General features: G+C 40.0%; 1 protein-coding gene across 1 annotated transcript in view; it reads right to left on the bottom strand.

The window, feature by feature from the left end:
- Nucleotides 1-2,678, bottom strand: part of LOC137261832 (ephrin-B2-like) — a 311,228-nt gene extending 308,550 nt beyond the window's left edge. Inside the window, exon 1 of the mRNA XM_067799632.1 lies at nt 2,352-2,678. Coding sequence (XP_067655733.1) covers nt 2,352-2,464 — 113 coding nt within the window. The 5' untranslated portion in view covers nt 2,465-2,678. The remainder of the gene's footprint in view (nt 1-2,351) is intronic.
- Nucleotides 2,679-15,894: the final 13,216 nt, after the last annotated feature.

The raw sequence follows: 15,894 nt of genomic DNA, 5'->3' as shown, positions 1-15,894 counted from the left end.
AACCTAATGTCCATTAGCAAACAGGGGTGCCCATTAAAGTATCATGTAACAATACATATTTAAAAACAATTTTATATTAAAATGTTTTTCTTATAAGAGTCATTGAAGTACTTCAGAACATATGCTCCCGATTATCCTGGGCAGGCTCGCAGAATCGAAGACACTACACCAGCTCTTTCTGATATCCCAAGAACATACTAACACGACCCCCTCTCAACGCGGCTTGTCCTCTCCCTCCTGAGTTGAAAAGTCAACCATGTTCTTCTAGCGGGCGGTCACTCGCGACATCCTTATCAGACGCAGGTCAGCTGTTTACTTGACGCGTTCAGACAGTGAAAGGGTCTCGCTTGTATAGTGGCGCGTGGCCAATATAATTTCAGTTTATTTTTCTGTCTTAAGGGCAAACAAACATTATGTCTCCCTGACAATTACAATAGTGAATGTTTCGGCCTCTCCGGCGCACGGCTTAGTGATCGCTCGGGAACGTTGTAGATTAAACAAGGGAGAGTAAATTACCGGACTAGAGAAATCGACATGAGTTGTTGTCTATTTCAAGACTGTTGTGAGGAACAAGACACTGCTGTATTTAGCGCTATAATAGTAACATACCTCACTCCGAACTAAATTTACTAACATATATATTTAAACCTAACATTTCTAACAATGTACACTAACTGCTTACCAGCCTCCATAACCCGTTACGTGAGTGAATTCATCTAAAACCCAATTTGGGTTTACAGATATAATTACAGATATTCAAATACACAGTCCCTTGTATAACCCGCAGTGTGTAATTCATCGCGAATTTCAATCAAAGCGCGTCAGAAACACCAAAGTGCACCTACACGAAACATACCCAAAGCAATCGCAAAACCATTGCGAGAAAAAGACGCTAGCGGATTTTGGAAACTTACGTAATTACTCCCAACAAAAACATCGCAAAAGGTCATTCTTGTCACTTGCATCTTAGTCGTTGCGTATATCATGTAGATTTCACTAGCCCGCTATAACAGCAAGCGTTCGCTACCCGCTGTCGCTGTCATCCTTAGCATGTTAGTTGTTGTCCTTGTGCGTATTGCGGCCGTCACTGACTCTCCAATTTCATCTCTATTGATTTTACAACTTTTTACTCCTTTAGGCTAAATAAATGTTTACATTCAACAAAAATCGTAAGACCACATGAACTGATGGTAAAACTGATATATTATGACAATTGCATATTAACCCGTTACGTCCTTTTGACCGGAGAACCGACAGGTTGACTAATTGAATCGGTGCATATCTACAGACTGCAGTCGTCAAAACACAAATGTGATTATTCAGTAAACGTTTGCTAATACAGGCTAATACAATGAAGTGAAATAAACCCCACGACAACGATACGTTGTTGTAAAGTAAGTTGATTTAATTATCATAAATCGATATTTGACGGAATTGCTTCTGGTCACACGAAATGGCAACAGTTGTCAAATGAATTTCGTTAAATATGAGACAGAAATTAATTATAAACTACATAGCATTTTATTTCAATCGTAAATCTAGCAGAACATAAATGTCTTAGGGGACAGGTCAGGTAAATTTTCAACATAATGGAATAATACAGAGTCTTGGGTAGCGCAGGAAGTATTGGTGTAAATTCGGGCGTGAGTATGACATGCGTTGATATAGATTTATATTGCAACTTTGATCGGATTAAAGGTGTATATTTCATTCTATCAAACAAAATTACATCACGGTTGAACGTTTTCCCGACAAAATGGTATCAAATTCAGACAATAGTTATTATGGAGACAGTTCTAAGTCGCCGAAAATGCAATTCAGGGCAAAGTTCGTGTCAAATGTCTTTCCAGGTCTGTACCTACCACGCACATATCTTTGACTTAATTCCAAAATCGACAATTGTATGACAACTTAGTAAACTGATGTTTTCAACAGGGAATAGATTTACAACTTATTCCAACCGTTTTGACACGGGGTTACGGCTGTTTGAATAATCTAGCGACTTATGAAGACCCTGCACGCACTCCGGTCGGTGTAGGTGTGAAATAAAGTGCCTAGCGAAATGACTGTAAACTGAAGTTATTTCATAAAACGAAAACCATCTGTTACCATGGTTAAGACGCAGGAGCTTAGCGCGTGCGATATCTGACCATTTGTCTACGAAAATAATTCACATATAGGCTGTTAAACAACTGTCGAAACTTGTCAACATTTCAGCGACGCGAATCTCGCAGGCTGAACAGCACAGCCACTCGGTGTCGACTGTACATCTGTGGGAATAACAGAACGGTGATGGTGTCCGTGGTATTGATGATAGAGAAAAATAGGAAAATGAGAGAAAAAGCACTTACATTGGATTGGTGACGTTCCAGTGAACAGTATATCTTGCCGCTTGAACGACCCGATCTGACAGCAGGGAATATATCCATATGAGAAGTACTGTAAGCACAATATTCCACGACATTGTGAAATGTGGTCCCCGATTCCTTCAAACTATTTATCCAACTTGATACTTCTTTCAAAAGTCGTTCACAAGTAAATCATACAGTAAGATGTCATCGACACAGCGCTAGACGTCCCAGAGGTCGGTCTACCCGGTGAAAATCTACCATTAGCAGCGCACTCGAATCTCTCTGTTTAACCCACGAGCGTGCGATAACAACACTGTGAGGGGGCTTGGAGGGGAAGGGAGGTAACTCTAGAACGGTCAGGTGTAGCGATGGAAATAGACAAGCTACTGGTGACAACGGCGAGTGTTGTCACTGGAAATAAACTAGCAGATCTGATCGGGAGGAGTTTAGAAATGTCGATCTTATTTGACTAGGATCCGTCTCAGAGCATTTGAACTTCTTAGGTAATTACGCGCTTAAAGCAACTTTGTAATGAAATATTTCCTTTGGTTTTTCAAGATGCATTTTCCGTTCAACACAATTGCTACTGGTGTTAGACCGTGTTTTATAGGTTTATGATCGGAGATTTACAGTGGCGATGGTTTGTAAATATCACACCTAGATTTAAATGTCAATCATACAACGATAACACTGTTATCACTACGTGGGCCGTTTTTATACCGTTAGCTTGCAAAGATATATGGCCGCGTCCTTCCGTAGTTTTTGTCTCCTCGTCTTTGCTGTTCGTGTCATGTACATGAGATAGCCGTGTGCATTATCTAATCCCAATATGTCACCTATTATCCTATCTGTGTTTGGCACTTTCCTTTCACACAGTGTCAGATTTGTTTTGTACAAATCGTTATCAACGGAAATGCTGCACCCAAATGCCATTAAGGTATATATCAACTCTCAATATGCATATTTATTTTCAAGATCTTAGCTTTTTGTTATATTCTCCGTTATTGAAAGCTCGATATTAATTTATCTGTATTGTGTACATTCTCTGTAATTCCTCCATTCAATGTTATTAATTTAATCTTTCTCTTATAAAGTTTTTCCCTGAACATTTCGTATTTATATATTTTATATAGGTTTCGTAATTATTATTTCTTTCCATGTAATTAAACTTTACACAACCGCAACCCTATTCCATTTATTATAAAAATCCCTATTTTGAAATATTCCAAATTAGGTTAAAATAATTTCTTTAAACGTTTAATCGTATTTTTCGGGAGAACGAATATTTTCATTCAATGGATAAATTTTTATTTTGGTTTAAAAAGCATGGTTGGTCATATAAAGGCGTCTCTTCTTCAATATCTCGTTTATACCTGGTAGAGTGCTCCACTCTCCTTCGACCTGGTCAGTAAGAGAGATTATCAGTGCATTGCGTTAAAATTATATTTGGTCGCCATTTTCCGCATTGCTACCAATCCCGTAACCTTGTTTTGAATTGTCGACGCTGTAATGATTCATAATTCAAACAGTCCAAATAGAATGCTACTGGTAACTGAATCATGTTGAAATACACTTGAGTACATTAAATCCTGGAATTGCGATCTAAATTTATATGAATCTCATTATCTGTAAACATGATATCGTGTCCATTTTGAGTAACGGGAGAATATAGAGAGATAAAATCTTTAGTAAAATCTGGAAAATGTTACTAAGTAAATGGATATATGGCTTTTCATTACCTTTAATAGAAGACAGAGACACATGAAGCTAGTTTTATTTTTTCACTGTCGTATATGAAACAAAGAAATAAGTCATTATATTTTTATTCAGTATCCAGATAGTCAGACTCAAAGAGATCAGTATCTATATAGTCACTGTGAAATGCAACTCGAGCATGACGGGTTGCGTTAACACCCAGGGACATATTTCATCCTTACTTTTAGCATAAGGTACCCGATCGTAAGGGATTTCGTAGCATCGTTTAAATGTTGTTACAGACCAATGGTCGTGGCGTATTTGCACGACATACCAACAATGGTTCATGTATAAATTTGAGCAGTTTAAATCGACCAAAGATCAAACAGGTAGAAGAATTCGACAGCATCGCTAATTGATTATAGTAGCCGTAAAAAATACACGTACATAATGAGCAATTTGCCCAAAGACTCTTAAATGATTAATACTTGACGGACGTGGCCATGAAATCCCCTTTGTCCCAGATTTCATTACCATGGTGACCTAATCTCCCCGCGTGGGGCGTTATCTCCTCATATTAGGGCATAATCGCCCTAGTCTAATTAAGTAATCGCCAACAAATCGCCATATTGCTTCGCGGACGGTATTCGATTATTGAACTGTTCGAGGCGGAAGGTGATGATGTCATAAGTTGGTCGAGCAGTACCAAAGTGACCGCGACACTCTAGAAAGTTGAATCGGATAAGGATAGAATTTCAAGTTTTATGAAAACGGTAATATCATTTTAATTGCTCAAACATTATCAGTGGTCAGTGTCTAAGTAATTTAATTCGTTAGAATGCTAATGATAGTCTGTCTAGTCAGAAGGTGACAAAGCCCTGTTTACAGGAATTGGTAAATACTTATTTGTAGGTAAACTGGCATCACGATTGAACACTTTGATATCTGAAATACATCAGTGGGAGAGTTAATTGTTTATGTGTAGTGTGTAGTGTGGGTGAGCGTTTGGGACTTTTATTAATTTAATAACTGACATTCCACAATTTCAGAAATGTCACAAAATGCAATCTCTTTTTACGCAGATATGATGTCAGCTATCACCACATACGTGTGTCTGTAGTACTTATCAGTGGGGGGCGGTGAGGTAGTCTGGTGGTTAAAGCGTTCGCTCGTCACACCGAACACCCTGGTTCGATTCCCCACAAGGGTACAATGTGTGAAGCCAATTTCTGGTTTCCCTCGCAGTGATATTGCTGGAATATTTCTAAAGCGGCGTAAAACTAAACTCACTCACCCACTCACTCACTTATCAGTGAACGAAGACAGGTCATGTCATCATGCCTGACAAGAGATAGCATGTTTACAGCCTGATTACAAGCACGCACCTATTGACATCGATAACAATGGTATTAATCATCAACTCCATAGTACTTGCGGGTAAGAAACAACGGTGAGAGTACGCTCTGACATATGAATATTTTATTCACATGTCTGGTTTGAAAGTTTGTCCCATCCTCGGGACCCAAGGGAAATAGAAACACCTTATTTACCCCGGACACACAACATTATATCGGTTTGGATCTGGGGTTGTTAGGCAAATTCAATTGTTAGGCCTTTTATCTTTTAAATTGTCTGTGATTGTGTTTTCTAAATACAGCTGACTTTCTTCCCATAGGTTTTCTAATTCATCCCAGGAGTAGGTATGTACCCGCTATAAGACGCAACTGAGATGTACCAATGTTGAATTTCAAAGAATATGCCCCTGTGTGTCGAGGATGGTGACAGCTGTTCCGGGAACGACATCGTACTCATCATCCAATATGGTAGGTAACTGAAAAAAATGAAGCGAATTAAAGGAAAAGCCTCCCAACGCGCTATAATCTACTATATCCCGGTCTCTGCTAGCCTCTGACTTTAAATGGCAGGATGGTTAAAAATGTTCGGGAAAAAACCCTCTTTCTCAGTTCGTCTCATTTCAAAGACACCACTGGGAATTAGAGTCCTTCCTCCCCGAACGATAAGTAGAACATAAAAAAACAGCCTAGAAATAATTACGATTGCCATTTTCAGACTAATGTATGTTTAAGCGTGTTCAAGAAGGATTACAAGTTTACAAAGCTACAACAAAAAGCTTCACAACCATTTTTTTGTTTTGGTGTACACAACAAAAATAGTTACAAAAAATATTAACACAATCTGTTTGTATTTGCCCCACGACAGTTTTAAAATATATTACGATTAATTTGTGTATGCAACAACTGATAGTTTCACGAGACCTGAGAGATTCAGATCAAGATCACATTGACCATTCTCTTGAAAATGCCGTTCCGACTCAAGAACTGGATTAGACCTTACGACCTCGTTGACACAAGCTGCTCGGTGCTGCAACCCATCCTTGCGACTACTGTTTCAGAATACGTATAGGAATCTAGTAATTAGTATTTTTACCCATGTTAGCAAAAGGAATCAGCCGTGTCGTCGTTGAATTATGCACAGCGTTAAGTAATGATCAATGTTTGTTACCCAACCTCAGTCCCAAGGGAGGTAAGTGATGTCGGCCGTGCGTGGTTCCAAGCAGTGACAAACAGCCTCAAGTGCGTTTGTATTTGGTACATACGTGTGGACGAGGAAGATTCTATACAGTAAAACAAGAAAAGCCAATAATTGTGACATTGATTAATTGCTGCGGACTTGACCTATTGATAGTGCCGGAACCACAGACAACTCTTATTAATATTATCAACTATTAATAAATCATGTTACACATCTTAAGATATAAAACGATTATGCTTGTATTAACAATATCCTTTAGTTTTGCATACAAAATAAGACATTTATAAATACAAGCAAAATCACAAATACCTTTCGTTGAAAAATTCCTACGAGTACATTTTGAGGAGACATTTAATATAATTTAGTGAATTTGTATATAAGATGTGTATAAAGGTAAATTGTACTATACACATTAAACACACCAACAACACAAGGGAGAGAACTCTTCGCCACGGTTCGACGACCCGTCAAGTTTATTTCGTTCACAAGAATCAACATCCTCAGCCAAGCATCATTTGTGTTCAAACCAGTGTTTTCATTTCATCTGTAACCAGTAAATGTATAAAGGCCTAGTTTCAAGCCATTATTACGGAAAAATAATTAAAAATAATTAAATGAATAAATTGAAAAGCGCTCTAAACATGCCAAGAAAATGAGAAATAATGTGCAGTTGTATGAAATGTATTTTGTGTAGTGTAAATGTGCTGATAAATATTTGTCCCTGAGTGCGAGACCATGGGTATCAGAGTGATGTAATGCGTGTGAAGAAATTGTTCGGAAATGTTCATTAATATAACAACTATGCATTCAACACGCCGAATTTGAAATGTAGAGTGGCCTAGTGGTTAAAGCGTTTGATTGTCACGCCGATGATCCGGGTTTGATTTCCCACATGACCACGATGTGTGAAGTCCATGTCGGGTGTCCCCCGCCTTGCCATTGCTCTCACCATCACTGGGGCGGTTATTGTAGCCCAATGGTTAAAGCGTTGTCTCGTCACGCCAAAGACCCGAGTTTGATTCCACACATGGGCAACAATGTGTGAAGCCCATTTTTGGTGTGCTCAGATATTGCTGGAATATTGCAGAAAGCGGCTACAAACAAAGACTCACTCATTACGCGTCATCATTAGTCAGCTCGTATGATAATCATGGAACACCAAGGGAGCTATTCTGACTGTGACTCGCAACGTGATTTATGACTGTCGACGCGGAACAGGAACTGCAGACACATTTCAAGCGGTGAGGAATCAGTGGTTGTAAAATTTCTCTCTGTGATATTTGAGTATCGATACTCGAAACTTTTAAATGTGAAAACTGTTTGAGTGGTTTCGTTTTAACAGCTAGAGAACCCGGATCTATCAGTAAGCATGCGTTGAGCTATTTGCATGTAAGCTGGTTTATTGATCAACGCCGCACTCACCAACATTCCAGCTACACGACGATAGATTGTACATAATCGAGTATGAACCACATAATCCAGTGATTGACATCATGATTGAAAGAGTGAGTTTATTTTTACGCCACAATCAGCAACATTACAGCAACATGGCGGCGGTCAGTAAATATTCGAGTGTGGACCAGGCATTCTAGTGATCGACTGCATGAGCATGGATCTGCGCAGTTGGGAACCGATTATATGCATCAAGCAAGTCAGCGAGTCTGACCACCCGATCCCGTTAGTCGAACCGAGCATCTTGGGCATTTTGGGATACCATGACATGTGCTAGTAGTGTCTTCGACTAGCATGGGGTGCTGAAGACTGGTTCTAAGCCGGATCATCACATGGGGGGTACCAGTATGTATGAATGACAGTTCAAGGAACTGCAACGAGCTTGCAGCATTAGGTTTCTACAGGAATTAGACATTAGACTTGCGATTATCCCGCCATATTACCTTGGGTTACTACTTGTAAGCAGTTCACGTTCACAATTGCGACTGAAGTTGTGTTGATAATATTGTCTGTAAAGTGATTCCATATCCGAGGGCTGTTCAACAAGTGATGACAACACTATAATCATATCTATGTATTATTTGTAACTTAAAGCGGCCTTTACATGGCACACTACAGTTTGACTACACATGTTGAAATATGAAAAGTTGTCTCGCGCTTTTACATGTCCAATACTTGTTGTCAAACTTTAGTGCCATTTGATGGCCATGTCGCTATCGGTATAGTCACATGACAGTTGTGTTGAGTGTGATTGGTCGTTTCTGAACAACACAAGTTTGACAACACCTCACTCGCCAAACCATGTCAGTCCATTATTAAGATCATAAATCAGGCACATAGTTCTGTCAAGCAGTTTGATCAACTCAAACCTTGTCCTTATTTACCACGATTGGTTGAGAAAGTAAAGAAAGATCTGTCAGTCTGCTAAGGTTGTACACGCCACATGGAGTTCAGAATGCCAATGGAATGTACGTTGTTTAGCGCCGCACACAGCGATATTCCAGATATATGGCGGTGGTCTCGATTCTGGACTCGACAATCCGATGATTAACAGCCTGAGCATCGATCATTGAAATACGATGACATGATTGAGCCTGACCACTCGATCCCGTTAGTCACCTCTTACGACAAGCAGGGATTGCTTAAGATCAATCCTAAGCAGGATGTTTACGGGTAGAAAGTTTCTAGAACGTATACTGGTCAACAGTGCGGTCTTATGCCGACCGTATATGGCTGGAATATTGCTGAGTGCGGAGTAAAACAAAACTAATCTCACTCACTCACTCTTATGCGTTAGGTGCGTCCTTCTGACTTGGAATGCTTTCCATGTTGGTTAAGCTTAGCCTTGTATCGACAAAACGTATTGCGTTTATTAATGAGATGAGTATAGATCAATGCACGCGTAACACTCCACCCCTGTCTGACTTTACATTACATCGCAACAATACACTTCGTGAGGGACGTGTCGAACTCTCTTGTGGATTAGGACATCGTTCCCGACACCAGACTCACCTGGCGCTTGTTCAACACAATATTATAATGTCATTAAAGCCCCTGCATGACCTTTGATTCAGAGACAGTCATACAGTGTTTCCCAAAGAGACGGATTGTCCACGTAGACGCCAACTTTTGCTAGGGAACATGGTTATATTACGAGGATTAGAGCATATCCTCGTCTCACTCACGTCTATCGTTTGCTTAGCAGATTAGTGAAAGGAAATTCGCCAAGGTTTTCACGCTGATGGACTGCTGCAGCAGTTATCTCCCCTCGCAGCCTGTAATAATGTGACGTGAAACTTCTTTTTGTGCTGCTGCTACTGTCCGCTGAAGAAATTGGAATTCTTGAAAACACATACACCTTTTTACAAATAATCACTTTTTTTATTAAGCTGTATTTAATGATTATTTGTGAGTCATATATCTAGGCCATAATATCTGCTCCCCCTCGACCCCTACTCCCACCCCAAAAACAACCCCACCCGCATCCCCTCGAAATCCCCACACCCTCAAACAAGTCTAGATTTGTAGTGGTTATGTAAACATGTATTGGAATTGTCACATGCATCCATGATTTTTTTCTGTCGGAAACTGGATTTCTTTGTTCACGCCGTTGGCAATGACATTGATGCATGGTTGGTAAATACTCCCTTTTTAGATTTTCTGTGGGGATTTTTCTTCTCAAAGTACTTCGAAACAACCAAGAAAAGAGAAATTTTATCCCCGCTAAGCTCTACCTTATATCATACATATTGATCGGACACCTTAAGACTGCATGGAGATTCTTTTGTGATGAATAATAGCTGTTAGGAAAGCAGTGTTTTTTATTTCTTGTATTTGTAGAAAATACGATTGAAGGATTTTACTGTCGATTAGACCTAGAGCAAAACCCCATAAATCTATCATCCGTTATCGTTACATGTCATAAATGATTATTCACTCTGTCTTTGAATGCTTTCTTTTTAAACAAAACCCCATAATAATGTTTCCCATTAAACCAGAAACCGTTGAAAACAACTTCAATAATTATGCGCTTATAATATCATAAGCGTTTTTAGTGATTAAAACTGACGATAAACTTTAAACAGTAAGTAGGGGTTGAGGGGTAGAAGATTGCAGCCTACAGCCGCGCCACTGCAGCGCGTGTTCTAAGGTAAACAATGGATGAAATTAACAAATGCAGGTGCGACTTCGGCAAAACAAAAGCGCAATTTTTACATAGCGACATTTCGGTTAGGTTAGAGAATTCGCACAAATGGGCTTTGAAAGGTTAGCGCAGCAAAGGTGGGTATTTAATGTTTGTTTTGCACAGTTTTCTCTGAGAATATATAAAGTTAGGCATTCAAAGCTTGTTATTCTTCTCCAATTGAAAACCACCCATAACAGCAAATGTTGTTTGTGTACAAGCACACTGTGTACACTTTCGGATCACCCGTTGATGTTTTTCGCATGACAGAATCTGCGTTAGCTGTAATGGCGGCGGACTTTGCATAAGTAAATTGCTAAATGATGGGATAGGATTTTGTTTGTTTGTTGTGTAACGCCGCACTCAGCAGTATTCCAGTGGTCTGTAAATAATCAAGTCTGGACCAGACAATCCAGTGATCAGCAGCATGAGAATCGGTCTCTGACATGAGTCAAGCAAGTCAGCGATCTTGTTCGTCGGGTCTTACGTTATCAACCTCAAAGTCGGACCTAAGCCACGGAACTAATATTCACTTCTAACCTGGATATTCTCGGGTCTGTGGTGGAAGTATTGTCTTACTTTCAGTGGTTGTCAAAAACTTGCAGAATGAAGTAACATACCGATCTACGTTTAGATCACATATAATATTCATCAGCCTTGTGGAGAGTGAGCGGGCATTGCTGCAAAACAACTGAAATACTCAATCATAAACTCACTCAAAATGCACCGCTCTGCCTCGGGCAAAACCTATCAACCACTGGCTGTGTGATGAGATGTTGAAGATCAATTCGAACCTGGGTCGTCACTGGTACCTGCTGCATCTGTTGAGTACAGGTAGAGTAGAAGGAAGAAGCACAGCATGACGGGAGACCAAATGTTCTTTGCAGCAAAGTAATGTCTACTGCACAAGTTCATCAGGAAAATGCATCATCGACTACGGTGTAGCAAGGGCAACTGCTAGTTGTTACAGTCATTGTCGTGTGAGTGCTAGACTAACGTTTAGCCCCTGAATATATATTATTTTGATCGTAACCCATAAACCCGTTTAAACTGAAAGGGCGCTCTAATGAGCTTGGGATTTAGAAGCTGGGGAAATCTAAATTTGCTTCATTAGACCTTAACATTGCAGAGCAGGCAAGACAGTGAGGAAAATATAGTGGTTCAGGGGCTGTGAGACAGACTATGTGCTCGTGAGTGTGCGCCTTTTTTATATTCCGGACTTATGTCCAGACCAGTCGAATTGCGAATATAGGTCTTATTGTGCTTGTACACTCAGATAGCACACCCCACTTTAACTTGGCTAGCCTAGTCGGACACACTACACTGACTCCCATGCCAAGCATTCGGTCCTTGTTTACGTCCCTTGTTGCTAAGCGACAGTCAGGGCAACAAAAAATACCATCCTTTAGTATCTTTTGGTTTCAGCTTGGTCATTGAGATGGACACCGCAGTTTGGAAAGTCACAAGGAAGGTTATAATGTTGATGTCGCGTGATCAATGATCGATCATACAATCAGCACATCCTGACTCGCGCATGGAACCGTAGAGCACCATGCCCCCAGTCGATAGATGAATTCATCTCTGCTATACCATTAAATACGTTCAGAAATAAAATCTATGAACTACATTGGTATTGATTGAATTCTATATGACAAAAAGCCCTTTACCTATAAAAGCTAGAAGTTGATGAACACATTAAATTTGAAACTCTTCATTTAATTCCTCGCGCACGAGGCTTTCATCAATGAATAGAGATAAATGCCGTCTTTATCCAGGAGCTGGTGATATCGGATCTTTATCAGCGGCTTCGGTCACAACGCTTGTTATCTTTATGTCCAAACTCGGAGTATTGTATCGGAGATTATCCTGCCCGTGTGTTCCTGCAGTAAATTATAAGTGTTGAAGGTTCCTGAGTTGTTGATGTTTATTTGCCTTAATAGCACTGGGACGGTGTGTAGTTTAGTGATTAAGGAGTCCGTTCACTACGCCTACAAATCGGGTTTGACTTCCAACATGGGCACAACGTGTGACGACCATTTCTGGTTTCCCCTGCCTTGATATTGCTTGAATATTGCTAAAAGCTGCGCTAAGCCATGCTCACTCACTCATTTCAAATCTGAATGGACCTCTATGACCGTAGCTCTGTGTGAGATACTGAATTAGTGTTAGCTTGACATACATCACAGTGTGTGCGTGCGTGCGTGCGTGCGTGCGTGCGTGCGTGCGTGCGTGTTTGTGTGGTTTGTGGTGGACAATAGATAATTGACATGTTCCGCTTTTTATTAGTTCCCCATGGATTTCTCTCTGTACCATATACAAGCAGGAATTCGAAGATAGGTTACATGTACTTTAATCGTTTCAAAAGGTGAATCATTACATCGTAACACCCAATCCTCATTTTGAACAACCCAGTTTAAGCAGCCTTTGCAACAACCTGCTCTGAGAGAACATTGCCATTATTTGACGCGACTACAGCTAGTAATATGTGGACGTAACTAAACTGTATGCTAGCACTCGCGTGTTGACGGCGTTGGCCGAAGCTGCAGCTTGCAGAGGGTGGCAAAAGAGCCGGATATTCCAAGACGTACGTTTCCGTGTCTCCAGATGTAGTCAGGATCTGTCAGGTTCAATGAAACCCCATTTTACGGGCTTAGTGCAAAAGAGTGCCTGTCGACAACTGTTTCACGCTAACTACATAAATATTATATTGTTGAATGGGAGTTTGAAATGTGTGCGTGTAGGTGGTCCGCCATCTTGGCTTTCGTTTTGATACAAGTACCGATTTGCAAGAACGTTTGAAGATACCATCATTATTTTAAAAACCTTTGTAGTTCTTGAGTATATTTGTTTTTGTGTATTTTGTCATTGCTAATTCCCACCAACACAACACCTTCCCAAAACAAACTAAACAAACAAGTAACTCCCTCAAACCAAACTTAAATAATACAGTATACCTCAAACAGGCAAGACTCTAGTCACCGGTAAACAAACACTAATCAAAGCGTGATCACTATCGATCAGGTGACTACTGTGTATTTTCGATATACCGACCAGGTGCTACAGGAAGTCAACAAATGACATCCATTTGTGGAATGCCTATCATACGACACCACTGTTGGAGCTATTTTTGGATTTATGTATTGGAAACAGCACAGACCGGGAAGCTATGAAATAAGAATGCTGTAAACCTCGTTCTGGAATAAACAGCGTTTGCTTTAATTTGCTCTGAGTACCTAACGTTATGTAATGCACAAAGCACACATAGTACACTCGCATGCCCATTTCAGATATCAGCCAGTCCGCAATTTTAGAGTATACTACAGTTTTTGTGTGTTTGTAGTAAATTGTATTTCTAGCAGAGAGTATATATGGGTAGGTCTACTTGGACGTAGACAGTGTCTTTAGTGATACGTTTGAATGCATATTTCCATAAACTTTCTTTAAAAGAATAACCCAATGTTTGGTTCCATGTCATCAGCTCCTCGTGAATGATGGTGTTGAACAAGGTAGTTACTCGCACAAGACTGGGGTTTTAGAGCATCGATGTTCATTCCGTGTTTATGCACTTGATATGTGTATGTAATTTCCTTTCTGAAAGATTTGAATGTCTCATAGATCATTTGTAGCACACCATCCCACACAATGCATGGAACTTTACTAACATTAGTAACTTTAATAAAACATTGTTCGTTATTGTAACCGCTGATGTGCCTTTGTTGTTATAAAACTTATGTCAACTCTACTGTCTATTGTCTACTGTTGTATACGTCTACTGTGTAGCTTGAAGTGTGCTTGTAATTTCCTTTCTGAAAGATTTGAATGTCTCATAGATCATTTGTAGCACACCATCCCACACAATGCATGGAACTTTACTAACATTAGTAACTTTAATAAAACATTGTTCGTTATTGTAACCGCTGATGTGCCTTTGTTGTTATAAAACTTATGTCAACTCTACTGTCTATTGTCTACTGTTGTATACGTCTACTGTGTAGCTTGAAGTGTGCTTGTAATTTCCTTTCTGAAAGATTTGAATGTCTCATAGATCATTTGTAGCACACCATCCCACACAATGCATGGAACTTTACTAACATTAGTAACTTTAATAAAACATTGTTCGTTATTGTAACCGCTGATGTGCCTTTGTTGTTATAAAACTTATGTCAACTCTACTGTCTATTGTCTACTGTTGTATACGTCTACTGTGTAGCTTGAAGTGTGCTTGTAGCTATCGTTGTCTGTAGTGTCGATCGCTGGCTGCAGCGGGAGCCTGATGTTTGAACGGTTCGCGTTTCCGTGTCTTGTAGGGCGTCTTGCAGAGATGCAGCGCAAGTGCAAGACAAAATACTACTGGAATCCTGGGTTTGGAATCTTCGGTTAGTCCTGACATGCCTGATGATGAGCCGTGGTTTGTAAGCTCCACACAGGAATCGGTACGTCTCACTGAGAAACGTCTAAGACCTGCATCATTTAGGGTTTTCATCTGACCTCAAGCTGATGTGCCATGGTATGATTTCAGTCTGACATGCCATTATATGACCTCACCCTATCAGATCATGAAATGACCTCAAACCGACGTGTCATGATATGACTTCAAGGTGACGTGCCATGATATGGCTTCAAGCTGACGTGTCAAGGTATGACCTCAAACTGACTTGTCATGATATGGCTTCAACCTGACTTGTCATGATATGGCTTCAAGCTGACGTGTCATGGTATGACCTCAAACTCACTTGCCATGATATGGCTTCAAGCTGACTTGTCATGACATGACTTCAAGCTGACGTGCCATGATATGAACTCAAACTGACGTGCCATGATATAACCTGAAACTGACTTGTCATGACATGACTTCAAGCTGACGCGCCATGATATGAACTCAAGCTGACGTGCCATGACGTGACCTCATCTTATCGTGTCATCATATTACTGACATATTGACAAGGTCAGTCAGTATTGGAGTGTCTTAAACTGAAGATGTCGGTCTGTTTATTCAAAAGTATTGTGTATTTCGTAGAATGTGTTCTGTTGTCTGTTGATAAAGAATTATGGTGTTAATAGTTGGAAGACATGTTTTGTCAATTGCAGAAACTGCTGTATGTTGTCTATGATAGCCTGCTATCATTGTATAGCTGTAATTGCTGCGTGTACCATACTTCT

This window comes from Haliotis asinina, chromosome 14 (assembly GCF_037392515.1).
Source record: "Haliotis asinina isolate JCU_RB_2024 chromosome 14, JCU_Hal_asi_v2, whole genome shotgun sequence".
NCBI classification, from domain to species: Eukaryota; Metazoa; Mollusca; class Gastropoda; order Lepetellida; family Haliotidae; genus Haliotis; species Haliotis asinina.
The sequence above is the reverse complement of the archived record's forward strand: the minus strand, read 5'-3'. Positions and strand labels throughout refer to the sequence as shown.